The sequence below is a fragment of the Corvus hawaiiensis genome, chromosome 6 (genome assembly GCF_020740725.1).
Source record: "Corvus hawaiiensis isolate bCorHaw1 chromosome 6, bCorHaw1.pri.cur, whole genome shotgun sequence".
Classification (NCBI taxonomy): Eukaryota; Metazoa; Chordata; class Aves; order Passeriformes; family Corvidae; genus Corvus; species Corvus hawaiiensis.
This window is the reverse complement of record NC_063218.1, coordinates 33,529,246-33,557,085: the sequence shown is the minus strand read 5'-3', so window position 1 is coordinate 33,557,085 and position 27,840 is coordinate 33,529,246. Positions and strand designations below refer to the sequence as shown.

At 36.4% G+C, this 27,840-nt stretch overlaps 1 protein-coding gene across 24 annotated transcripts in view; it reads right to left on the bottom strand.

The window, feature by feature from the left end:
* Nucleotides 1-27,840, bottom strand: part of GPHN (gephyrin) — a 286,068-nt gene that overhangs the window by 134,068 nt on the left and 124,160 nt on the right. For all 24 annotated transcript variants that reach the window (XM_048306432.1, XM_048306436.1, XM_048306437.1 and 21 more), the window contains one exon: nucleotides 2,229-2,321. In XM_048306432.1, coding sequence (XP_048162389.1) covers nucleotides 2,229-2,321 — 93 coding nt within the window. The remainder of the gene's footprint in view (nucleotides 1-2,228; nucleotides 2,322-27,840) is intronic.

The window sequence follows — 27,840 nt, the reverse complement described above, 5'->3', positions numbered from 1 at the left end:
ATTTTCCATTATCAGATTCAACTCTTAAAAGTTTTAAAATCACATCTTAAAGATGATATCTCAATAGCACAATGCCATGATCACATTCTTTCATTATCAGTTCAGTGATGAGAGCATGCTGAACCAACACCATACACAGAAGAGATGAAAACCACTTCCTACATCAATGCAAGTTTTCCTAAAGGCTTGTTATTGCACATTTCGTGTTGACATAATGAATTTTCCATTTTGAATTGATTTTCTATTGACCCAAAAGACATAAAATATGGGGACAAAACTTAGGCTTCTTAGTATGTTTTTGGTATGACACTTACTGGCAAACTGATTTTCTTCCCATAAAAACATTTGTTTGAATGAATGATGTAATAAATCCTACCATAGGAACACTTGTCATTGCCGCTTTGTAATACACCTGTGATTCAATATCTCCACTGTGATTCAAGTTAATCCAACTTAACTAAGTGAAAAGCGAGTAAATACTCTCCTATAAAAGTTCTTTTTAAATATGGGAATAATTTGACATTCAGAACACTTGTTTCCGTTATGATCAGTCCAAGTCTTGCATATCTATTATGTTTAAAACACATGCAGTTTTTCTTCAGTACAAGTTATTAATGAGTTTTATATCAATGTGTTTTTATTATATAGAGAAACATTAACAACTCAGATAACTTTCAAAATGCCTTACTCAACAAAACTGATGAATAAAATCATCCCTGCCTGTCTTAACTACTTTGAGTTACAGCAATGCAGTGTAAAGAAAATACTAGGTGCTTATGTGCAAAGTTCTCATTTGTTTATTTCTTGTCCCAAATGCTGCTTGAGAATCTGTGGCTAATTTTTAGCACTGGCTGCAATGCTTTATCTGGCACTGCTGCCTAGGCTTGACCCTGCACAAAGGAAAACTGAAGCAGAAATTCATCCCTCCTTCTACACAGTCCTGGTAACGCGACCTTCGAAAGCTTTACGTTAGTTTGCAAGCAAGAGACAAATTTAACCAACTCACTTTTCAGTTGTGGTGGCTTTGTAATAGCACAGTGAAGTGGTGGCACAATGAATAATCTACAAAATCAGTTTCACTAGATACCACAGTGTGTTCATCTTAACATTGTTCCTGTTTCCTGATACACAGAAAACCCCCAGGTTTTAGTTACTCAAGGTTTCTAGTATATAATCTAAACCCATCAGAAGTAATGAACAGGAGCATTTTGTTTACATGTTTCTTTAGTTACACAAATGTTTTACAATAAATTTAAAAATGTTTTTAATTTGTAATGGAAAAAAAAATTTGAACTGCACCATGTGACAGGACACATTTGTAAGTAAAAAAGCATTGTAGATATGCTATAAAGAACTCAAATCAACTTGAGGGTCTAAGCAATTGAAAACTTACATGAGTACTTAAGAGAAATCTAGTTATGTTAAATTATGCAAATAAACACAACTCACTCAATCTTAATTCTGCCCTTTAGTGTACATAATCAAACCAAATAATGTATGTGATTTTAAAAGTTCATATTAATCTAATTTGGAACCATAAATACCAAAATATTTCAACAACAATCACACAGTCATTTCAAATGACAACTCATGGCCATGAGGTCATTAGGTTAAGTTTCTTACACCACTTCCCCCCCCCCCCCCCCACTTTAGCTCCATATAAGTGGAATGTAAGCAAATTTCCTGAGCAACATTTACTGGTGCAGGTTACCTCCACCTCTGTGCCTGCTTAGATTTTTTTGCCAAGCAGATCCATAGAACCTTTGCATAGAATTTTTCCCCCTACTATCTGCCTCACACTCTTACCTATAATGCAGTAGTTGTCAATGCAGTATTCTGCAAGGGAGAATTAAAGGATCTCACTTATCCCACTTTTCCTTGTACAAGACACAACAAAAGCCACACAAGATTTTGCTTAGCACTGTTGTACTGCAGTGCTAAGGAAAACTATGCCTAAAAGCCATTAGAATTTTGTTTTGTAAGGGGACTGGAAAACCATTATACTATACCACATTTTAGTTTGAAAATCATTTTGGGTCAGAACCCAAGGTCAGAGAATTCTCTTGTGCTATATTTTCTATTATTTTTTCTGCTTCCAAGTTGTGTATCACTTGACCGGTCCACAGATACTGCAAAGTTACAGAGGAAATAAAAAAATCACCCCCCTCCTCCAGACTCATGCATTTCTACACCAAAGGGCAGATTTTTCTGTTCCGGGACTATCTCACCTCTGGAGTGACATCTCGTGGTGCAAACCCTGTTCCTCCAGTTGTTAAAATCAAATTAAGTTCCTTTTCATCGCACCAATCTATGAGTGTCTCCTGAAAGAGAACATGAATCCTGTCAGATTTAGCAAGAAATGGTTATCTCAGATAATACCTGAAGACTTGAAATGTCTTAAAAACACAGACACAATATATACAGGGAATTATAAATCACTCATGGTTTTTTATACACAGATTTTAAACCACTATTTTAATCAAGATAAGACAGAATAATGCAAGTATTCACATTATATTATTTTGCATATGGAAACTGAAATTCAGTTCTCCATCTCTTGACCTGAAATGGAAAACAAGAATTCACAGTTATTAATTTCTACCACTGTTTGTTTTGATATATAAATATAATATTCTTTGATACATGTTAATAGAGTATGTACATTTAATTCAGATTACATTATTGATTCTTGTTACCGTAACTTTGGTTTCCATGCTGCACTTTTTAATAGCCTGAAAAAAGCATGAACCATGTATCTGCAAGTTTAACTACCAAAAGAGGCAATAATGCACTAAATGCAGCCAGTGATGATCTATAATCACCGTTCCTACATTCCCCCAGTGTCTCAATAGGAGTGTGTATACCCATTCCAAAGATGGACTAAGAAATCTGTTATGTAAATTCAATGACTTACAATACTGGCTAATGATACTAGAGAAGTGTTTCATTTGATTTGCATTCATTTTACAAATGACTTTTTAAACTAGTTTTCAAACTATGATAAAAATTTGACATAGCAGAAAATTTATTTAATCTCAATGTGACTGCATCTCTTTGTGGGCCAGCACAGCAGGAGCATGTCTGCTTGGAGGGCAAAATTACCTGTGCTACTTTAAGTACACTCATTACACAGTAAAGTATCCATCTGCACAGATCATATCAGTTATAGAGACAGCTATCCATATTCTAGCAAAGAAACAACATTCTTTGAAAATGTTTAGGGCACATTTAAGTTTTGGGAGTATTATATTGGGAAGGAAGGAATAGTTTTGGAGATTGTTGGCTTAAAGCTTATTATTTATCACAAAATTAGCTCTGAGAAATACACTGATTTTAAAAGCTTAAAATAAAACTGTCTGGAACATTTTAAAAAGTACAACCAATTTAGATTAATCATCAGCTGTATTTTCTGCAGGCTTAGTACTGCTATGCAACTTCCATTTAATAGAAGGATCATATACAGACACTTAAAAATTGCATCTAGAATAAACCTGTGTCTGACTGCAAGACCCACCATGCAAATACATCCAAGGATTACTTGAAGATGTGGCCAAGCCAAAGGTTCTGTCTTTATTTCTCTTTTCTTTACTCATTCCTTCCACTTTCTCTTTGGCATTCTCTTTTGCCTTTATTAAAATCACATTCATCTTTTTACTCTACCCCTTTGCAGAATAACTCTCTAATTAACTGGGCTGTAAGTGAACATACCAGAACTTTGTTATATGAACATTTCAAAGAAGCTCGAGCAAGGAACAAGGATAATGCTTCAAACCCATACATAAAAGAACTACTAAGCCTGGCTTTTGAGATATATTTTGAAAAAATGTGAATTATGGTAGTAGAAAGGATTTTAGGTCTTAAAATTGTTTGCTTCAATAACACAGTTATGCATTGGGAAATTTATTTCAAACAGGTGGCATCTTCTCTATCATCTAGAAATGTATTTGTCATGACTTAAACAGGTACAAATTTCAGTGAACACTTCAGAGAAGTTCAGTGTTTGGCAAAGTTAGACCTTAATAATTGCATTTATTTGAAGAATTAATATAGTCAGGAAAAAAACTTCCTACATAAAGCAGGAGGGATAGATTTTGGGGGTTTGGGTTGGTTTTTAAAAGCAGAATTTATCTTTAGATAAAGTAAAAGCTGCCAAACTCCTTTTAACGAGAAAATAGATCCTTCTGCTGTTCTCATTTTGCTACAGTTCAGTAATACTCCCGTTAATAAGGGGGGAAAGAGTCAAGTGACATCCTACAAAAAGCTAAAGAAATCAGTATCCTAACTCTTCAAATAAACTGAGCAATAATTAAGTGCCTATTCCTGCTACTCCATCAGTGTACCTAGGCAGACTCCTAGGTAGAATACTCCATGAAGTTCTAGTTATAGTAAAGAATCTTTAAGGCTTTCAGGAAGAAGACCTTTAACTATGAGGCAGTAAGTTTGGGTTTCACTGTATTTTAGAAGTGCAAATTTATCACTTAGATGTTTTAAAACTATGGAAAAATACCTGAGGCTTATATTCAGCTTATTTATTTTCTCTCTAACCCACAAAACTGTGTCCCACAAAATACTCTCATTGATGTTTTAAGTATTTAAAAAAGGAAGCCCCACACTGATCAGTTGTGAACAAATTATGGACTCAGACGAGGTAGATTCTGTACTGGCTTTTTTGCAGGGAACTGAATTTTCTGTGTCTTCAAATGAAGACTTCCCTAGGCAAGCAACCTGATACTTGGCTTTAGTGATGCTATACTAGCAAAATTATTATGGTAACATTTCAACCAAAGAAAATTTCATTTAATAATTTTTATGCATATTTCTCCTCTTCTATTGTTTCACTGATGATAAGCTTTCAAGAGAAAATGACTAGGTCAACAGATTATGTAAAGCACTGTTATTTCATTCAAGCCAATGGAATGATGCTGATGGATACAAAATACAGTAGCTGGCTGTGAAAACAGTACTGTAAAATTACCACCAAATTTTAAAAAGCCACAACAAAGCTACAGAACGCCAGGGAAAAAAACCCCCAACCAATAAATAGCTTAATATTTTTAACAATTAGTGTCCTAAATTAGTCTTTATCAGTTATTTTCCAGTGTCAAGATAGACAAGAAGAAATTAAGTCATTACAGTAGACAGCTCCTCCTCAAATAATTTTATTTCAAAAGGACACAACCTTTTCAGATTTCACCGAAGTCCTAGAATAACTGCATTCATTATGTCTTTCTGCTGCACAGAAATAAAATGTCAGCCCAGTCGTCTCCTTAAGCTTTAGATTACATCTAGTGCTCTGTCCTCTTTACCTAATTCTTTGTATTTCCTCTTTTAAATACATTTGAATTTCTTTCATTTACCTGAGTAAGAAATTCTTAGGTATAACAAACAATCTACTTCCATCTCTTGTTCCAAAGAGCTCGTGCTTCTGTCAGCTCCCGCTCTGCTGCAGCCTGGAACTACTCACTGGACTTCCTATGCACTGTCCAATTTTGAAAATACTTCAATTATAACACTACTCATCAAAAGCTTTATGATCTGTTTGAATTTTCTCATGACCAGTGTTAATTTCACCAGTGCAGAAATACCTTGCCCCATTTTTTCTCTGAGTGCTTAGTTTTCTACATGTAAATTTATTGATTTAAAGACTGATAAAGATCATTACCTCACGGAAGAAATGCAGACAGTATGTGGCACAGTGCAGACACCCTCTGGTTATGGCAGGTACATGCTTGCAAATTCATAAAGGCACCACCACAGTAAGATACACTAAATCCAAAAGCTGTGCAGATGCATTTTTGTGGCACCACACCTAAGATAATGCTACCTGGCATTTCAGTCAGTGAATGGCTTGAACACTCACAGACATACTTCCCTCTGTGGATGTAACTTAAGCATCTCTGTGTCCAAAATGAAAACTGCCATTAGTCTAAGCTGCAATGAGCAAGCCACAAAATTTTGGTCATTTCCTTCTGTATTTAAAATTAATTCTAGGACTCAGGCTCTTCCCCACACCACCCTGCCTTGACCTAGAGGGTTCAAGAGAGAGAAAATACATCATGCTTTTATTTGGTAGGGTTTTCAAGCAAGTCTTCATGATTATCATAAAGTGTTGCTGTATTTCTAGTAACTCTTCCTTACTAATTATTTCTGTGGGATAATGCCCCATCATGATACATAGGAAACCTGATCACAGAATACACAGTGACAGTGGATAGGAAAGTGGGCTGTTTTGCACCTCCATTAATGTACCATCCTTTAATCTCTAAGTGAACCAGAAAAACGAATAGGGATTCCTTCCTGGAACAAAAAGAACAGTGCCCTGACCTTTGGAGATAACTGAGGTTTGTGGATTACTTATCTTAGCCAGAACTTTAACCTTGAGACAGGTTGCAAGTCTCCTCCAGTCCTCTTACCACTACTGTATGGTGATTTTCCACATAGATATTGAGATTGTGACCCTTAACTGCAGAACTACTACGAAGAACAAAAAGATGGTCGTTGTGGATCAGACTAAATGCCTACACAGAAGAGCTGAAGTCCTGATGACTTTTCCTTTTCTATGATGCCACAGTCTATGGTATATGTCTTGCATTTTTTTTATTGTCCTATTTTTGCCATCACTGCTATGAGAGTGTGATAACACTCCCACGTGTTTACGTTTCCAAAATTACTAGAATACATTCCTTCAAGTCAATATTCTGGTGCTTAACACTTAGATTAACATGTATACCTTTTTCTTATCAATACATATTTTACTTAACAATACAGATATTGCAAAAGTAATTCTCAATACACATACATATTTTCATATACCTTAGCCACTAGAACATGACATGTACACTGTTATAGTTTAAAACAACCAGAAAGAACAGGGAAATGCTAAAAACAATATAAACAGGGCAGGTTTTCATAGTGAATCCATACAGAGTTCCTTCATTCTATATTCAGTATTGAAACTAGTTCTACAATTCTTAATTCTATAGTCAATAAAGATATTTGGCATTATGGCACACGCTAGATCTTTCCAGCACAGTGCAATCGTGAAGTTATTTCACCTTATATACATCACTAATCACACATTAAGTAAAATATATAAAAATTTAATTTAAACTGCTGAACAAATATAAATGTTAAATATGAAATTTAATTATGAAACAATATTTATTTATTTATATTGGACTTTGAAGTGGAGGTAAATTAGTATAAGATGGTTTACAGACATGCAAACTATCCAGAAGTATTCTCAAAACAGATTCATGTGACTTAAAAGATTACAGTGGCTTCCAGGACAAACTACTGATAGTGTTCAGAGATGCAGAAATCTGTGTTCTCCAGAACAGATCTCAAAAAGAAAAGCTTTGTAAAATTATGTAAATTCTGTATTTACAGGTAAATCCTGTTTACTCTAGGAAAATACATTTTTAAGTGCAAGGAGAAACAGAACAATATGTTCTTAAAAGTATAATGATAACTTTCCTTAGCAATCCAAGTTAAATAAAAAAAGTCATATATAAACATAAAGCCATAATAAATACCAGTTTACTTTTATTTCACACCTTTTGGGCTCAAGCTAAAAGCGTGTACAAGATATTTTTATGTATGATGATTTAACGTCATCAAAATAAAGAAACTATAATGAATGACAATATGGAAAAACGGATCAAAAAAGAGAAAGTCTTCATAGTCACAGATTTGGTATGAAAATTGGATGTAATTTCAACCACTGAGTTTCAGGAATATAGGAATTGGCACATTAAGATCTCATAACAACCTTACATAGTCATGTAGCTTGAACTACTCTAAACCCCAGCTCACTAAAGATTAAGCCTGATTCTATGACATGAGAGAGCATACAGAACGGAATGAATCAGAAATTCATGTCACAGCACACAAAGCAGGAGAAAAGAAGAACGAAAGGCAAAAGGAACCCATTTGTTCCTCATTGTTGTATTATTCAGGAGTTTGAGTCTTCTCCATTCAGTGGACCATGGCTTGTGTATTAATTTAGAAAGGGAAATCATGTACTGGGGACCATGCAAGAACATGAATACCCATAAAGAAAGGCAAGGACGGAAAAGCAGAGTTCAACACTACGTTTGAAAAGGAGGGAAGGTCTTAGAAATGTTAATGTATTCTTGGAATTAATTTCATTTTTTTTTGCCCTACTTCTTGTGAAGGTTTTACTTCTTATGCTCACAATCCTTTACTTATTGTTCAAAATGTGAAATGTGGAGACCTGAGGATATTCATGTGTAGAGCAATAACTTTCCAAATAATCAATTGCAAAATAATTTAAGAATTTCAGAAAATTAAACATTAAAACACCATGAAAACATGCTTGATGTTTTCTGTTGCCTCCATTCCTTTTTTCCTTCCCCCACCAGCAGAAGGCAGAAAGTAAGAGAAATGTTAGGATTATGTTCAGTGTAATCACTGCAATCAAGAGACTTGGATGAAATGCAAGTATGTATCTCACTGTGTCTAAATAGTTTTTCAAATTTTGAGATTTTACAGAACATAGTAAGTAGTCTTTCAAAGATTCTACAGATAAATTTGCAGTTTCCAGCATCAGTCATGCTGCAGTTGTTTTTTTAAATACTAAGCTAATGTATAAAAAGATGTCATAAAAATTTAACTGTTTTATTGAAATGCAAAACTAAAGGAGGAAAGCAATAAAAATGTACTTTATAAATGACTTACTTTTTAAATGGAAATTTAATTACAGGCATTTTCCCTTTAAAGTAAATTGCAGCTATCAAATGTTTCAAGGTTCAACATACCTATGCAGTCTCTAACATAACCTTTTTAAAAAAGTACTTAATGTCTTCTAAAACCTACTATTCATGATAATTAGCCCTAAAACAGAGGAAAAAAAAAAAATAGCCACTGAAGTGCAATCATCAACAGAGTTCATCTATGCAAACGAGTAAGGGAAGTCTATCAGAGAGATGTGCAAACATTGAAGTGTTTGGTCAAACCATCATGACTGGAAGTGCCAATTTTTAAGGGCTGAGACTGGTGAAAGAATTTCTACTTATTTTGATGGAAAGAGGTAAAAACTGTAGAGGCCACGTACATGGTTGACTTGACAAAATAAATAAAAGTGGAGTTTTAAATGCTCTCTGTTGAGTTCTTCTCAGAAAAACAAAGGAAAGATTCTTATTTCAAGCTACCTACCTTGACATACTAGTCTTAGTATAATCAAGAAAGATAGTGAATTTATTGTATGACTTAATAAATTGCATTAAAAACTACAAGTAGATCTAGGTCAGAACAAACCATGCACCTACATGACACAAAGGCACAAGACCCTTTTCCTTCTGTACAAAAATCTGTTCCCATCTAATGTTGGTGCCACTGGTATCTTCCTAGAGTCAAGCTAAGGTTTCTCATGGGAAAGGATTGGGTACTTAACATAACAGTTTTCTTCAGATGCTTGGAGGAAGAGATGGAACTTAGAGTCAGAATTAGATACTTTCCAAATGTGTCTGCGTCTAGAAAGAACTGTACTGTTGACTCTGTATTTGGCAGATATATACATAAGTATGAGCCTATGTGTGCATGTGCTCATTTTTATCTAATAAAAATGTATTAGCAAAAGCACCACAGTTCATTGTCTCTCATTTCTGCTATGCATAAAAGGCATCTCTCTAAAATATAATATTTACTCACTAAAATAAATATTAGAGTTATAAAAATTCTGCTTTTCTTAGGAATTGAAAACAATCAAAAATTTAAGAAAGACATAATGCCTCCTTGCCAGTATCACTTTTCCTAGTAAGAATCTTGGCATCTAATATATATTTCTTTGATTATTCCTTCAACAATACAAGTTAAATAGCAACTGGAATGAAAGGGGGAAAAAAAGAATAAAACCAAGTGAATTAATCCAATACTATTCACTAACCACTGATAAACAGAAACTTTCTCTCTTCATCTTTTAAATTTTTAAATTCTTAAATTAAAACAGCACTTCAGAGACCTGTTATCACAAGAACAAATGCTTGGTTTTGGAGCCATAAACTTCAGATTATTTGGCACAACAAGATGGTTTTTTCCACATTTTCTTCCCCTTTGCATACATTAAGTCTTCATCTAAGGTTGCTTAGAAAACTGTCTACTTTGGCTTTTCTTCTAAGAATGTGCAAAGACAGCTTGATATTACACAAAAGTCAGTAACTTTCTAAAACCAGAGCACTTTATAATATTTTATCTATGTGTACCAATATCTCCAGCACATGTATCTCATGCACCACAGATGAGAAGTTTCACCAAAGTTTGCAGGCTGTAACTAAGCCCAGATGAACTACATCTTAATCTTACAGAAATGGCAAAGTGACAAAAAACCAACTGTAAATTTCTTTGAGCTGCCAATGCAACATTAACTGCTACAACCCTAAGAAACTGGTAAGAGCACATCCACATTATTTGCAAAGGTGATAGGTCTCAGAGAACTTCCAGTACAAACACCTCAGAATCATATTTCTGTAATAGCCTTCAACTCATCTAACCTGCACTTTTTAGAAACTATACTTGAAAATAACCACTTGCAGAATTTGCATGTGCATATTTGCATGCAGGGACAAGTACATCTCCAGTTTAAGACAGGTCATACCCCACGTCTACCTTTTAAATTGGCAGGAAGTGTAGTGAATTTAAAAATTACTACAAGGCTTCTATGATTAAAGAAAAAAAAACCACACGAGGAAGTCAGCTGCGGAAAAAATGTTTAAACTCAAATGTTTGCTTTCCTGCAACTGAGCAGTTTTAAAGATCAATATACTAGTAAAAATATAACTGATTCTTACAGAATCCAGTTCCATTTCTAGCCTAATTTTCTAATAGTGAATACAATCTTACATGTTAGTTTGCACACTTAGCTACAATTGTGTAAGACATAATTTCCTTTTATATTTTAAATTATGTTACAACTTGTATGATCTCAATTTTTTGTGTAACTCTCAATGGAAATGACAAATTGAACAGAATGAAAATATTCAAACATCTAAATAAGGTTAGGAGAGGGGGGAAAGACAAGAGATGAAACCATTAGAGAGACAGGGAGCTACTTAGTGTAATGCAGTTTGTGGTATAAATTTCCCCCCGTGTATTTTTCATGCATATCATCCATAGAGTCAATGAATGTAATTGGTTTTAAAAATAAAATCTACTGCTTTACCTGTGAGAAGAAAGAAAATTTACCTACCAATGAACAGCTGCAGTACTTTGAGACACTTAGTCCATACATATACTCTAAGAGTGGGTGGGCTTGTGGCCTGCCCTGGAGTGTCCCGGGAGGGGCACTCCCACTCCTCCCCTCTTCCTGCTTGAGGCATTGACACACAGGGCAGAGTGCATCCGCCACCACTGCAGTTCCTCTTAAATGCACAATCAAACCTGAAAGAGATTCAGAAAGAGGGGAAAAGCAGATAGGAGACTAATGTACATGCAGACTATACCTCTCAAAGAACACCAGTTACTGATGAGTAACCTTTCTTCTTTGAGTCTGCATGTACATTCCCACAACGACTCGCTCTGATCAGTGACCTTTGCCTTTTCCCATCCAGGAGAAGGCCTGAGGATGCCCACAAACAACTGCAGCATCACTCCACTGAAGGCTGAAACAGCTCTGGATACTATTAGACTAAGACAATGCTGGGTGAAAGCAAAGAGAGAACTCCAGGTGACCTTACAGCACATGTCTAAATACCATACAATACAGATACTAAGTTTGTCCAGAGATCTAACAGATTTTGGTTTGGCCATGTGAAGTTCGAGTCCACTCAGAGACAGAAAGCCATCTGAACAATCATTGTGTGAAGTCAGCCAAACTTTTTGAGATTCCCACAGTGCAACAAGGAAAGAAACAATCTAGAAAACTTGGACCTTTGAAGAGAAATTATAAAGGCCTTATGAAATCAAAAATGTAAAGTATAAAATTCAATCAAAGAAGCACGAGATCCAGAAATGAGTAATGAAGGACTAATTTTCTTGCTACTCTGGAACTTCAGCACCATTTCAAGAAGGACTCCTGGATGACTGAAGAACAGATACTCTGCCCATATACAGGTAGTATATAAAATAGCAGCTGTAAGGACGCATATACTTCACTTGCTGGCTGAGAAAACTGTCTCCAAATGTACCACTTTCACAGACACAAGCAAAAGGAGTAAGCAGAAGTAAGAATTTAAGAGCTCAAAAGGGGAGAAGCAACCACTGTAATACAGTGGTTTTCTACTGCATGAACAGTGGGAAACTATCATCAATCATGAACAATTCAATACATCCTGATCAGCAGTTAGGAAGATGTGAGTTATGAAACGTGTGAAAATCAGTGTACTCAATCACAGAGAGCAACCTGGCACCCTCACCAAAGTACAGAGAGAAATCAAAGGAACTACACATAACAAATATTCAGAGAGCTGAGATCAAAGCAGCAACAAACATGTCATACAGACAATGTCATTTTCTCATAGAGTATGCATGTCTAGATTATACTTTCATGCTACTGGCTATCATTACTCTGGATAGTAGCAAAAACTGACTACCCTAGAGATAGATTAATGTTTTGGTTTGAGAGTCCTAAGATTACCACAAACTGAAGAAGAGAGAGGGAAGAGCTAAAATGCAATGTCTATGCAGACTACAAAAGAAGTTTCTCACATAGATGCTTATGACGACATCCCCCATCAGGACATGGTGAAATCACAAAACAAAAAACCCCACAGTTTTGTCTTTACTGAATATTTCTCTTTATGCCTGCCAATTGTGGTAACTTACAATCAGTACACCATAAAAGGAGAACCATTTTACAAGCCTAATCCAAGTAAAATTGCTGTATGGCTCTATTAAACCAGGCATCTGAATGACACCCCAAAATAGTGAGTATATTTTAGCACAACCACAGGCAGCATTGCAAAAAACCAACTTCCTTAGGCCCTCTAAATAATCCCCCTAAATGAAATAACAAAGGTCAATTGTATCCTCACAGAAACTTCCTCAGGGAAGTCTAGCTCATCAGATTCTAAAGAATATACTAAAATGAGCCTGGATAGGATCTAATTTATTCTCTCTCTCCATCCAGTTCAGTATTATATTGTCATCCCTGACAGACACCTGTATTCAAAACATACTCTTAAAGATCAGTAGATGTTTTACTTTGGGACAAACAATCACTGGAAGAGCAGGTGACTAAACTGGGTTAAACGAAAATCCAAGCTTTTGGAAGAAAAGTAGAGATTTGATCCAAAGTATCACATCTATCTTACAAAGGACTGGAAATGGAGCCAAAGTCACTTACATTAGGGGTCACCATCCTCTGTATGCATCAAAAAACATTGTTACCTCAAACAAGTAGGACTGGGAAGAATCACATTAATATTCCAAACTTAACTCTTCTATTTTAAATGGAAGTCTGATAATCAGTGTAGGATGAATACCATTTCCTTGTGACCAAACTGGTGGATGAAGTGCTGACATAGCTGCTGGATGGATGCTAGGCCCATGAGTTTCCAATAACTCCAATATTCTAGAGAACTGAGAAACAAGGTCCTAACAGATAATATGTTCCTCCTGAGGTGAAACCATTGCCATTTTGTAGCAATGGTCTCCTTCCTACCCAAAATGTTCTGCATGTTTATATAGTCAAATATGTTATTACACTTCACTGTATGAAAAATGAGGTCTCAGTAATGCCTGAGTCTATTAGTCAAAATTATCAGTGTGGGGAAAAAAAGTCAGCAAGACTATAATAGACTCTCACAAGCTCCTGAACTCCAAGTAGTGATACTGCTCAAGCCAGAATGAATTGGCTGTGGTGACACAGACACTGCTCTTTCTTATGCACAACAGAACAAGGGTATTGGTAGGTAAGCACTGATCTGAAACACACGGAAATCAGAAGATATCTCCCTACCAACTCTTGCCCTCTAGAGAAGACATATTTTAATTTCTTGATGTTATGATAGATTACTCCCTGGCGAATAATATTATAATACCATTGCCTATTTAAATATGCAGAGAAATTGCTGTTAAGAAGATGTGCCAGCATATTTTGAAGATCCTGAAGATCTGTAACAATTATTTTACGTCAAGCACAACAGTTCCACAGATGGAGTAATTACATAATGGATGGATTTAGCACCTCCATGCTTGCTTCTACAGTGCACTATGATGGTGCTATTCACTAAAAAAATCACTGTTCTGAGCATCAGTGTATGGATCCAGAACAGCACTCTGATATTGCCTGGTAGCTTTTATTAGAATCAGAGAACATCCTAAAAATGCTCCTCTTGTGCAATAAAGAAGCCAGCCTAGCTGACATCTCTACATATTTGTAGTGGATCCTCCTACCAGCTCAGAGATTTTAAGATTACCATCTATCACCTATATTAATTCTCTAACATTTGATTACAATGCATAAGACATTTTCAGTCAACCAGTGCACATATAGGCCATGTAGCCTTACAACTGAAGCTATGATCTTACTGTGATCTATGATAGAGTCAATTTTAGATGGTGAATGACCTTCCAGGTCAAATAATCAATGCTAGATTTAGCTTCCAGAAAATAATAAAGCAGCAGTAAAGAAGCCCCCTCATTCAAAATGAAGCAATGTCCTTTAGTTCTCTAAATATAAGGAAGATGTGGACATCTGCTCTGATACATTCTTGTGATAGGGATACACAAACAACAAAGAGAAAGGTATATGCAACAAAAGAAAGAAGACTGGAGTCTTCTGGAACTGATTAGATTGTCTGCACTTCTCCATTATCTGTTGAGTAAGAGTAATCCTGGAGACCCTAAAAATGGTTCTCAAAAGTGGTAAGAAAAGGATAAAAATCAATTGAGATTCATTGATGGTTATTAATGCAAAACACATGTTGACAGCTGTTGACGGCAACGAAAAATGAGTAACTGCCATCACTACAGAAAAAAAGTTTTTTCCCTATGTGCCCTTGGGGGTTTTTTTTGGTTTTTTTAAATAAAGATAGAGCACAATAGAATGAAAGAATAAAAGAATGAACTAGTAAAAGGCTGCCTTGCTGATGAGGTTATTGCTTATTCCTAAGTGAGTGTAAGCATCCAAAGAGCAAAATGTAGTGAAAGAACCTTTTGGCACTTACAAGACTGAACCGAACTTGTAAGAGTGACTGAATTACTGAACTTGAAAGGCCATTCTCTTCAAAGGAAAGACCTTTTCAGAATTCAGCCCATGCAGAATCTCTCCTCTAGGCCCAAAGGATTATAGCTATTACATAATAATGGGTAAAAGCCGTTACCATAGAATTTGATGAGCCATCATCTGCTTCCATTGCAGCTTGCAGACGTGTCTTAACATTAGCTGATCCCACTGCAATCAAAGATTTCAACTTTTATACTCAGGAGAAAACTGGTGCAGAACAATTCACACCAGAAAGACTTCTTTCCCTAAAAGCTGAAACTTTTGGGTCATTTATCTTTTGGAACATTTTTTAAAAATGCTCATTTTTTCTTGATACATCCTAACAACAAAATTACTTGGAATCAGGTGGCAATAAAAGCATCCAGAATACTAAAGAGATTTCAAAATCACCTTCCAACTGTTTCTGCAGCTGGTATAAATGAAACTAAAACCTGCCAGGGTACTAAGGTTCTTCAAACATGCCTTTACAGTGTTGGAAATCTCTCAGGCAAAATAATACACAGAATTTCAAACAACCTACAGCACTTTTGAAAAAATTCTTTGTATTCTAATCCCTATTGTTTCTAAGGTCCTAAATCCTTGGAATCCTTTTGTGCTATAAAGAAAGATATGTTATCACTTTATGTTATATTATGTTATATGATAAAGACTACATATATATAAAAATAAAACATATCTATCTTTCTGAGCCAACTAAAGTGGAGACAACTTCGTAAGAAGTCTTCCTAATTTGATAAAGTTGCTGCAAATGGAGCAAATAGAAGCTTAACAAAGCAACTGCTTCACGGAAGAGATCTAGCTCAACCCAGTCTCATAACGTTAACAAAGCCACATAGGTTGACTAAGACATAAAGAAAGTTCAAGGAAATACAAGAAAAGAGTTGGAAAGGACGATTCTAAGCAGAATCACTTGTCATCTCTTGTTTTTCTAAAGATATACACCAAGCTTTACTTATTAAATCATAAAGGAAATACTAATTATTAGTATCAGAATAAGAGAAGCATAGAATGCTTTCCCCTTACAAATGCTTGCAGCGATCATATTGAGTCTCCTGACTGCTGCAGAGATATTGAAGAACCACCTGGACACAATCTTGTGTAAAGGAGGGAGTCTCTAACACCCCTTTGGACAATTTGTTCCAGTGCTCGGTCACCTGCACAGTAAAATAGTTCTTCCTCATGTTCAGGTGGAACTTCCTGTGCATCAGTTTTGGCCCATTGCTTCTTGTCCTACTGCTTGGCATCACCAAGAAGAGCCTGGCTGTTGGTGATGGGACCAAATACAAAGAAAAATGTAAATGTAAGAAATCATCTAAATATAAAAAATCTAAATGTAAAATATCAAGATGTTGGTATCAAGATGTCAGCGATGAAGAAACACACTGACACAGTGCAATAGCTTTTAGCTCCACAGGTGGTGTTTTTATCTTCCTACTCTCTCTCTCCCATGAGAGCTCCCTTTTATTTAATTTCATTACAGATAAACCACTGCCTTCTGATTGATCCCTAGGGTCTCTTGCTGATTTTGAAACACACAAAACCTGTCTCAAGCATTCCATGCATGTGATTGTTTTCAATCACAATAAGTAACATACTCATATGGTTGCTTTCCACCCAGATCCACAGCATCCTCAGCAAACACATGAATTAGCTGGGCCTTTAGGGTTAACATTCTCTTGTTCTAATCTTGGTAAGGATGCCAGGTGTTTGGCACTGTTCCCACACAAGGCTCCATCCTCTGACACCCTCCCTTCAGATACTGATAGACATTGATGATATCCCCTTTCAGTCGTTTCCTCTCAAGGCTGAACAGGCCCAGCTCGCTCAGCCTTTCCTTGAAAGGGAGATGTTCCTGTCCCCTCTTCATCTTCATAGCCCTTCACTGGACCTGCTCCAATGTCTGTTACTAAGGAGCCCAGAACTGGACACAGCACTCCAGGTCAGGCCTCACCAGGGCTGAGTAGAGGGACAGGATCACCTCCCTTAACCTGCTGGCCATGCCCTTCCTAATGCAGCTCAGGATCCCATTGCCCTTCTTGGCCACAAGGGCACTGCTGGCTCATGGACAGTTTGTTGTCCACCAGCAGCCCCAGGCCCTTCTCCACAGAGCTGCTTCCCAGCAGGTCAGCCCCCAGTCTGTGGTGGTCCATGGGGTTATTCCTCCCCAGGTGCAGGACCCTGCACTTGGCTTTGTTGGATTTCAGACAGTTCTTCTCTGCCCATCTCTCCAGCCCGCTGAGGCCCTTCTGGAGGGCTGCACAGCACTCTGGGGTATCAGCCACTCCTCCTAGCTTTGTGTCATCAGTGAACTTGCTGAGGAGGCATCTGCACTTTCATCCAAGTAATTGATGAGTTAAGTTAATGAATACTGAGCCTAATATTGAACCTCAGAAGACTCCACTATGACAGCCCTCCAACCAGATCCTGTGTCACTGATCAGAACCCTCCTTGCTAAAGTATGAGTAATTTCTAGAGGTAATTTCCAGAACTCAAAGAAAGCCCTCTGGACTAGAAGTACTTGTTTGTTAAAGATTTAAGAAGACACACATGGTAACCTTTACCAGAATCCAGAGTTATTTATATAGTTCAAAGAAGAGTTGTGTAAGAAATAATGAGTCTTTTCAACTGTGTATCACCTGCTTTATATACCATTATTCTAACATATGGTCTGTTACATGAAAATGTTTATGTAAGTCGTTTTTGGTTATTTAATTACAAAACTTACCTTTCTGGACAAGTTCAAATCACATTACAGTCAACTGCTCAATGCAACTTAGAATAAAGGCTTCATCTCAATTATTAAAAATAGCATATTGCCCCTTTCAAAGAGTTGTATCATCTCCCACACATCCTACTTTGAGGATTATGATGCATGCAGTATATGTTATCTCCGGACTACTGCTTTCCCTTGAAGAGACAATTAGTCTCTTTAATGTTGGAGAGTGATGAAGAGCCTACACAGGCAGCAGTCATTCAGACAGTATTTTCAGTAAGAGAGAGTAGGTGGCATTAGTGGATGAAAGAGATATGCAATACATTTCATCTGTGAGCAACAACTGGGCAACACCCTCTGGAAATCAAGGACCACACAATGTTATGTTTATAATGTTTCTAATATTGTACTGCTCCTGACCACGAGGCCATTGTACATCAAGGAGTTAGCAATCCACATAACAGTTCCCTTGAAGTTCCCACAGAAGGCTGCCCTGTGCTCTATGTCCAGCATGGTTTTCAGGAATGTATCATGCTGCACAAACCCCTTTGGCCAAAGGACAGAGTCATCCACCTCATTGTAATGGAGGAGTCTGTAGGCAGCTCTGATTCAGTACTGGCGATTACATCTCCAGCATGGCTTTCCTTTATTTGAAAGAGTAGCAAGAATTTCTCATGAGTGGAGAAATCCATCCACAGATTGATTTGATGCCGCATGAACACACAGTTCCCAGCATCTGAAGGGAGTAAGACGTACTTGCTACCTATATTCCTCCTCTTCCTTTGCTTTATGAAAGCAGGTGTTTTATTCAGCTATTTGTTGTCAGGCCTTTCTTACTGAGATCCAGAAAGAACCTGGCACTTCCCTCTCTCTTGCTTTCTGCCCCAGTGCAGAAAACACACACACACACACGGAATTCCCTTTTCATTTCAAGACCCATCTCTTCAGAAGGAGAGACCTTTGCTTTTTTCTTGCAATTACTATTCAAGTTTTTTCCGTCCCGTAAGGGTTCTCTCTCCAGGCCCACTAATACTATGATATTTTGAAACATTTAAAAGAAATCAAAGATTTTTTTCTTCTGCTAAGAGTTATAAACCTGTGGTTAAATATCAGGTCTATCAGGGATCCAGTAATTCTAAAGCAGCAACCTTCCAAGAGCTTTTCCATTTCTACCCATGAATCTAAGAACAGTATTTTGGTTTTGCAGCTGTAACCATCCATACTGATCAACTCAAAAAAATTTAAGCCAATTTTTAAGCCACCACAGCTATTCCTTCCTAAATGTCACAGATTATTTAGTAGTCCCTTAAGTCTTTAGCTCCTGTTTCAGCTTTCACTTCTAACTCCAAAAGCAGAGATATATTTAGCAGGAAACTCTAAGCAATTCTTGTCTGTCACCCAAATTTCAAAACATCACCAACAAAACATAAGACCATTGGCTACACTAAATATATTTTATTTGAAAGAACAGCATATAGCTTTCTACACTAAAAAACAACAGTGACAAGATGGGGGTTTTTTTCAGACAGCAACTTATCTACCACATTTTTTGAGTTGGGGAAATTTGAATTTCCTGTATTTTTGACCCTTTAGGGAAAAAAAACCCTAATAAAACCCATGATAAAACTGAGGCACAGGAAAACAGACTACCACTTCAATTGAATATACTCAGTTGAAGGTCTAAACTAGCAAGTTAACATCTGGCCATCCTAATTTACAGTACTGACAAAAGAATACTAGCTCAGGAAATAATTGCAGGATAACAGAATAGACAGACTTCATGCCTTCAGGCTCCTTTTTTTATAATGATGTTTTTGCAGGCAGATATTAAATTTCTCAGTGACCTACTTGTACAAAAATTTTCATCAGTAATCTCTGTTCTTTGGATAGATTTCAGTGTCTGACTGAGGTCTGATAAGAAAATGTTTAATTCTTTTGCAAACTTTGTACTTTGGATGTTACCTTCAGTTCCCTGCAGATAATCTACAATGGAAAAGAGCAAAAAATCAGGTTTCCATGAGGAGTTTTGCAAGAGAGAAATAGTAGAAATAATCTAGAAAATAATTTTAAATTAACTGTTTATACCAAAGTTTCAATTTCAAATTTATTTTGTTAATTTTTTTAATTGGCATTGGTAAGCTATTATCCACCCAGTGTGTAAAAAAAACTTGTTATTTGTCAGTGGGCTTGATGCATTGCATCTTATTCCTGATTTTGAAACCTACATGCTGAAGTGATTTAAGTGTGACATTAAATATGCAGTCAGAGAAAAAAACACATTGTGCCCCTTGTGTTAATTTTGAAGACCTAGGTTGTGACTGCTGATGATGTATCCAAAGATGGGCAATGAAGCTGGTGAAGAGTCTGGAGCACAAGTCTGTGATGAAGAGCAGCTGAGGGAGCTGAGGTTGTTGAGTCTAGAGAAACGGAGGCTCGGGGAGACTTTACCACTCCCTACAATCACCTCAAAGGAGGCTGTAGAGGGGTGGGGTTTGTTCTCTTTACACAAGTAACAAGGAATAAATAATAAATAAATTATATATTTATGTCATATAATAAAAAAATATGACATAAGAGGAAATGGCAGTCATTTCAAGTTGTGCCGGGGGGTTAGATTGCATCTTACGAAAAAATGTCTTCACCAAAAGAGTTACCAAGCACAGGAACAGGCTGCTCATGGAAGTGGTGGAGTCACTGTCCCTGGAGGTACTTAAAAGACATATAGATGGGACACTTGGGAATATGGTTTAATGGTGGACTCGGCAGGGTTAGGTTTTACAGTTGGACTTGATGATCTTAAAGGTCTTTTACAACCTAAATGATTCTATGACAGAACAGATTCTTATTAAAACCACAAGAAAGGATAAAATTTTAAAATAACTCATCATGTGTTAATTTAATGTTTCATACATATTCAAAATATGTAATCATAAGGACAGTAAGAATATTTCCTTTGGTTTTCTTTCCCTATGATTTAGCTATTCTCAGAAGGCAACATAAGGGCTCAAACGTATCCAATATTGTTTTCATTGGTAGAGATCTAGCAGAGTGCATTTAAAAAGCTTTTCAACAAAAGCTAGTCTGAAATTAGCTATTTATTCTACCAGTGAGAAAAAGCCTTTTTTTTTTTTTAATTTCAGTTTTTACATTATGAAATCGCCATAGTGTTAGATGAACTGCAACATAATTAGTTCCGTTTTTCCTGTTGCAAAACTACAACTCTGTTAAAATACTATTTCTCCAAATACAGGACTGATTTTTAAAGAGTTTAAGATACTAGAATTGTGCAACAAAATACTGAAATCCAAAATAATTTGAACATGCACACGTATTAAAATCTATATGTTGTTTCATACAAAATATTTAAATATAATAACACATTATAAAAATGCCTTGGTTTCCAAACACATGAGATGTATTACTTATAATTATATATATAATATAATATATACTTATTTACTTATACACTCAGTTGTTTTACTTAAAGCAAAATGGCAAATGTAGGGAACGGTGTCATGAAGAAGAAAGCTTCATGCCTGTATATCGGCTATTGGCTAAATGGTCAAAATGTTTGTCCTAAGCACTTTTCATAATCAGGTCTGCAGAAAATATTTAATCCCCAGAAAACTTAGAATTTTCCATTATCTTTGAGATTGGATTTCTTAGTTCTTTTGCTGGGTGTTTCAGAAGTCAGCTCAGTAAAGGGTATCATGTTTGCAAAAGCATTAATTACACTTAGACCATACTACTTCACAAATATTCTTTTTTTCATTTTTGAAACTTAACAATCCCTTTGGATTTCTTGCCAACAGAAGCATTCACAGTTGGGAACAATACTTAGAGGCATTTGGAGCTTTTGTATGTAAAGCAGTTCTTTATAGCTCTCTGACTTTAAACTTGGTCATCTTTCCTTCCACACAGCCTGACAATAATTGTCTGCTGTCATTTAGAGCCTCCAGATACTCCGCAAAACTCAAGCATTAGCTTCAGTGTCCCAAATGACAGTCAGCTTTATTTTTACACATTGTCTGTTTATATAGCATTATTCCCTAGAAATACTTATTAAAATACAGAACACATTCCAAATACATAAAGAAGGGTTATTTTCTGCTTTGTTAAAGGACAAGAATTTTAAAACATTTTGTTGTTAAGCTATCTTCATAAGGTATCCTCAGATACATAGTTTCATTTTCCAGAATGATAAAGCTGAGGTAATTCTCACTCATTTTAAATCATGTTCAACTACAAAAATGCAGAAGAACCCTTTAAAATGACAGAACTGAGCAGAACAGATTTCCATAGGGGATCAGCCTATTTGTTAAAAGAGAGCTTTATGTCATCATGCTACTATTCAGAGAAAATGTTACCATATTTGTAATTTTAAAATCAAGGGTATTTTGATAGAGCATAACAGTAACAAAGCAGGTGATAAATAATTAGAGAAAATAGAAATGTCATTCTATGCAGAAATGTTGAAAGTAAGTATATGTGCTACCTTTGCAGTCTTAGGATCCCACCTAATCTTGTCCTAACGATGAGGCAGCTGAAGTTGAACGCAAGCATTTCTGACAGAACAATTCTAGAAATTTTTGTGGTTTTTTATAAGAATATATTTTAAAAAGTGAAACTCTTCAACAACTCCACCTTTACTGAACTCTGAGGATTCAATGGCATTCTCTCCCTTATATTTTTCCTTTAGGAAAATTAAGTGACAGAATTTCTGAAATCCTACTATAATTGAAAAGCACAGAACCAGTATTACAGTAAATAATATCAAAATGCTGCCTATTTTATCATGTGGTAATCCAGAAAACAAATATATCAAAACAACAGGGGAAATGAAAAGGAGAAACATTACACTTTAATCTTGTATTAGTGTTTAATTTGAAAAGAATTGTTTTCCTTGCCTTAATAGGTGCATGCCAAGAAACACTTCTGTAGGTAGTTCAAAGATAATCCAGAAGAGCAAATATTGTGACTTGGGACACAACAAATTACGTTATATGTCTTGCAATATCAAAACATTCTGTTTGGTAAAGCACACAATCTTGCATCCAAATATATAATGCTACTGTTGTCCAGTCAAATACTTATTCAGTGTTTTCTACACACACCATGGCAAAACTAATAGGCTCTTGTTAGAACCATAGTTCTCTGAGATAATTTGTCCATATCAATCCCACTTCCTTAGGAATTTGATGCCTCCACCCAAGATGCACCCTGCTCTTGTGTCTTGTCTCTGTGCTTTCCTCCTCTGATGGCACCACTTAGTTCCCTCATGTAAAAGCCATGAAGAGAAATAGTTACACAAACTAAAGACCACACAAACTAAACAGCAGACAAAATATAGTGGTTAGCAATGTTAATGAACACAATAAGGCTTTTTATCTCAGAAAAAAACACCAAGAAACCCAGAGGAAGCTCTTGGGAAAAACTTTTTGATCATGTTACAGAAGCAAACTTCAGGGGAAGAATTTCTTTCAGCCTGATAACATACCTGTTGGATTTCCTTGGTTAAAACTGTTGCAATACAGTATTTTTAATATGGAGCAGACCAGTGTCTGAGGGAGCCGGGGTTGTTTAGCCTGGCGAAAAGGAGTCTCAGGTAGAATCTACAGCTGCCTAAAAGGGAAGCGTAGCAAGGTGGGGACAAGTCTCTTCTCTCAGGTAACGAGTAACAGGACAAGAGAAGAAGGCATCACGTTGCACCAGGGAAGGTTTAGATTGGTTATCAAGCATTGGAGCAGACTGCCCAGGGAAGTGGTGGAATCACCGTCTATGGAGGTATTTAAAAGACATGGGGCACTTGGGGACATGGTTTAGCAGTGGACTTGGCAGTGCTGGGTTGATGCTTGGACTGGATGATCTTTGAGGTCTTTTCCAACCAAATGATTCTATGATCCACTGTAGTGCAGGGATAAAATATTAGAATATACATTATTGGAGGGTAAACGTTCAAAAATTCTTTACTTATAAGGTAGATGATCAAACCATTTAGAGACCAGTGGTCTAGACCATAATTTTTTTCTTTGACTAGTCTGCCAGAAGGGCTGGGCACTCTCCAAGTACTTAGCTCAGACAACAGAGTTTCACTAGTAATGATGGTATTGTATTATGAATTTAACATTTGCAACCTGACATGCTGTGTTATGGGAATACATGTGTTGGCTGGAGGCTTGGGACACATCTACCACAGTCTGTTAGGACAGAACAGCACTTTTAATACCTCTCTGCTTAACAGACTTTGGCTTATATTGCAGAGTAGCCTTTGATCATATGAACTGGAATCCTTTCAGATAAAACTCATTTGGAAGATGGACTTCAGCAGCATGTGTAATCCACTCCAGCTGTTAAAAGGCACAGAGAATAATACTAGAAGTAGTTTGAAATAAAACTGATCAAAGAACATATGATGTATGCTGGATCTCCAGCACCACATGCTTTACTTTATAGATAGATGCATTCTATTGGTTTGCGTGACTTGGTAACACAGACATGACTCAAGATAGATGTTCGGCTCTTGGCACCAAGGACAGGGTGGCTAGGGCTAAAGCAGGCATTTTTAAATTTGTCTCTACACACTTGGCTCTGATTTTGTTTTGCTGGAAGACATCCATTTCTGGAAGCCTTTAGGACATCAGTTAAGCCAACATTCCAGCTCTGTGCACTATCAGAGATGAGAAGAGCCACTTACCCAACATACTCAAAAAAAGACAGAATCCACATAAAAATTTTCATTTTACATCATTGCTCAGATACAGCTCATCAGCACAAAATCTCATCTAGACCAATCTTGTGCATCTGATAAAAGAAAGTATTGGAGAAAATAAAATGCCTCTAGCCACAGTCCAACATGCCAGTACTTTTATACCATTCCTTTATGATGTCTCATTGAAGGAAGTTTTTGGTTGGTTTTCCATTAAAAATATTTAATGTTTCATATTCTGTTTTAGACGGTGGACCTTAGATATGACAAGGTCACTAATAGGATTAGGGTACCACAAAAAACCCAATTAATTATCAGAGAAGTTGAATTAGCTGCAATGACCCAGTGAAGTACTAAGCATCACTCTATTAATACAGTTTACAAGCTTGCATATCACAGGGAGGCTTGTGTAGTTTTTGGTGTCTTCCTACTGGGGTTTCCAATCAAGTATTAAAACACTACATTAAAAATAATCTAAAAAATACTATGAAAGCAAAATAAACTATGCTATTCTAGCAGAATTATCTGCAGTCTACCAGTTGCCAGAAAAACACAGTGTATTAAACAGGTTTCTGATAGAGAGATGCTCTATGTGTTCTTTCTCTTTTTTTCTTTACAATCAGTACATTATCAGCCAATAGAAGACACATAATCAAAACTCTGGCACCTGCTTTCAGGCAGTCTTAAAATTTGCATAAATTAAGAATGAGAGTTAATTTAAAAAGTGCAGTATAAATAAGGAAGAATGTTGCTGAAATGCAACCAAATGTGCCACTTGTGGACATTTCTGTCCCAGTCTCTTCATCTGTTCCTCACATGAAAGTGCTTCTATAAATACCATTATTTTTATAATCTGACCCTAAATCTTTTTCAGTGCTACTGTGTCATTTTTGTGATTAGGGGAACAGCCCTTCACATGCCATTGTATATGGTGTGGCACCGGAGGCTCATGCATAAGAGAAAAGTTTCAGTGTTCTGGTCTTGGTTCCTTTCTCCTCGCTCCTCCCCCATGGCTCCCATGCCTCCACCCCTTCAACTGCCCTTCAACACTGAGCTAATAGTAACCACCTTAGCACACTACTCAGCTCTCATTCTTGGATCACAGTAGCCTAATTAGAGACTTCTATTTTATATGCAAATTGGAATTGGGGTTTTTTTCACATCTCCTATACACATCATTTAACATTAATCTCTGCTGAATTTCATCAGATGGTTTGTCACCCAACTACTCAGTATTTCAACGCCCTTATTTGCAGTAATATTTCATTTCTCTACAAATAATAATTTTCATAATTCACTAAGATACAACCTGTAAATAGCTGTACAGCTGTAAGAAAAAACCCAAACCAAAAAATCAAACAACACTCCTGATCTCTTTTTCCCTATATACAAAGGACCAACATGTAGAACCCGAAGGTTTGGGTTTTTTATAAAAAAAGGCAAACAAAAAAAACCCTGATGATGGCCTTTTTTCTTATATATACAGGTCTACCATTCCCCTACTGTCACTATCATAAAAAGAAAGAACTTTCAGAAATATATTTACCACAAGAAATGAAAATAATATTGATCTCCCTCAAACTCAGTCAAGCCCTTAATCACTTCTGATATTATCAATTATGATAGGATAACATTAAGTTTCCTTCACAGATCTCAAGAATCATCAGAACATATTCTTACAGGGTAAATATAACCAAACAAAACTCAATGTAACAGGTCACGTGGAAAATTATTAGGGCTTTTATATAAACTTGATTTACTTATACACTTGCCAAAAGCTATTTGCTGCTTAATGAAGCTGAGCATGTTTTCTCCTCTCATTCATGCTAAGTGACATACCATTTAAGAAATTACTTTTCCAGTGAGAACAGAAGGCACTGAAAACATTGCCCAGTATAAGGGGTCAGATGAAAAGTACTGTGTTAGAGCTGGTCAGAAGATGCCCTAGGAACTAACTAGGTTTCAGGTGATGGCTGGTACAGAGATACGTATTTAGAAAAATGGAAAATAAAAGAAATTCAGGAGGAATTCAGACAAAATTGGTTGCTACAGTCACAGAGGGGGCAGAGATATTTTTATGCTGGAAAACAAGAGGTTCTAAATCCTGTTTCTAATGTATTTAATTAAGAAAGACTGAATAGACAAACAGGTCTGTGGTAGTGAAAAATCTGATACACATTGATGTCCCTAAGGGCAACAGCTTAAATGCTGGGCAACCAGAAATGCTTAAAGGATGAACAATATTTTTGTTGTAAATTAACTTTCAGCTATTTTTGTTCTCTGTTTGCAGGAGAACTACAGAACTATTTTGTTTGCTTTAGAAAGTAAATAATAATATTACTAAAATGATTTTGTCTTAGCATTGCATTTCAACTTAAATGGATGCACGGTCTTCGTGTTTTTCCCTTCCCCATGTGGCAATATTCCATGATCTGGAAATCACAGGCTAAACTTTTATATGTTCATAAGACTAAGTTACACAATACAATATAAAATGCATTCATTTAAATCCTACTCACATTAGGGAACAGGAATTTATAACAATGCTTCAGCATTTGCTATATTCAAGACAGCCTGGATGAGCAAGGTGGTGAGGTGGTCTCATCTGTCATTTCTAGAGACATGAAGTCTCTGAAGCCACAAAACCTATGAAACTTAAGATAGAAGACAGCAGGAAAACAAGAAGTGACAATTCCTATTTTCATGTGGAAAGTTAGTGAGTATACTTTTTCATACGAGTGTCTGGGCATTTGATGCCCTTGCCAGGAAAGCAGAGGAATGCTTTTGATACATTCACCAGTCCTAGATCAGAGTTTGATAGACACTTCAGCCATCTCTCATTTTACATTCTTTTTGTAAAGGTGTTTTTTTGGTTGAGAGTCTGTGATTGCAGTGAGTATCCATCATCCACAGAAGATGAGTGAAACACATGAAAAGCCCCTTCAGTGAGTACTCCCTAAGGAGTTTCTATACGAAAACTTGAGATAGCAATAGTTATAGCATGAAGAACAGTCATGTCCTTCAAGCAGAAACAGTCTCAAACCTATCAGAGCAGAAACAATCCGAAAGTCAAAACTGATATTCACAACTACTGATGGCTTCATAGGTGGGGAAAAAAATCCCACAATAGAAAAGGCATTCTTATGAAACACTCATACTTCACTGGTGTGAGAGTGTGCCTGGACTATTCAGGCTTGCACAGCCATGGTTGGCACCAAAAGCCTAGAGCCAGAACCC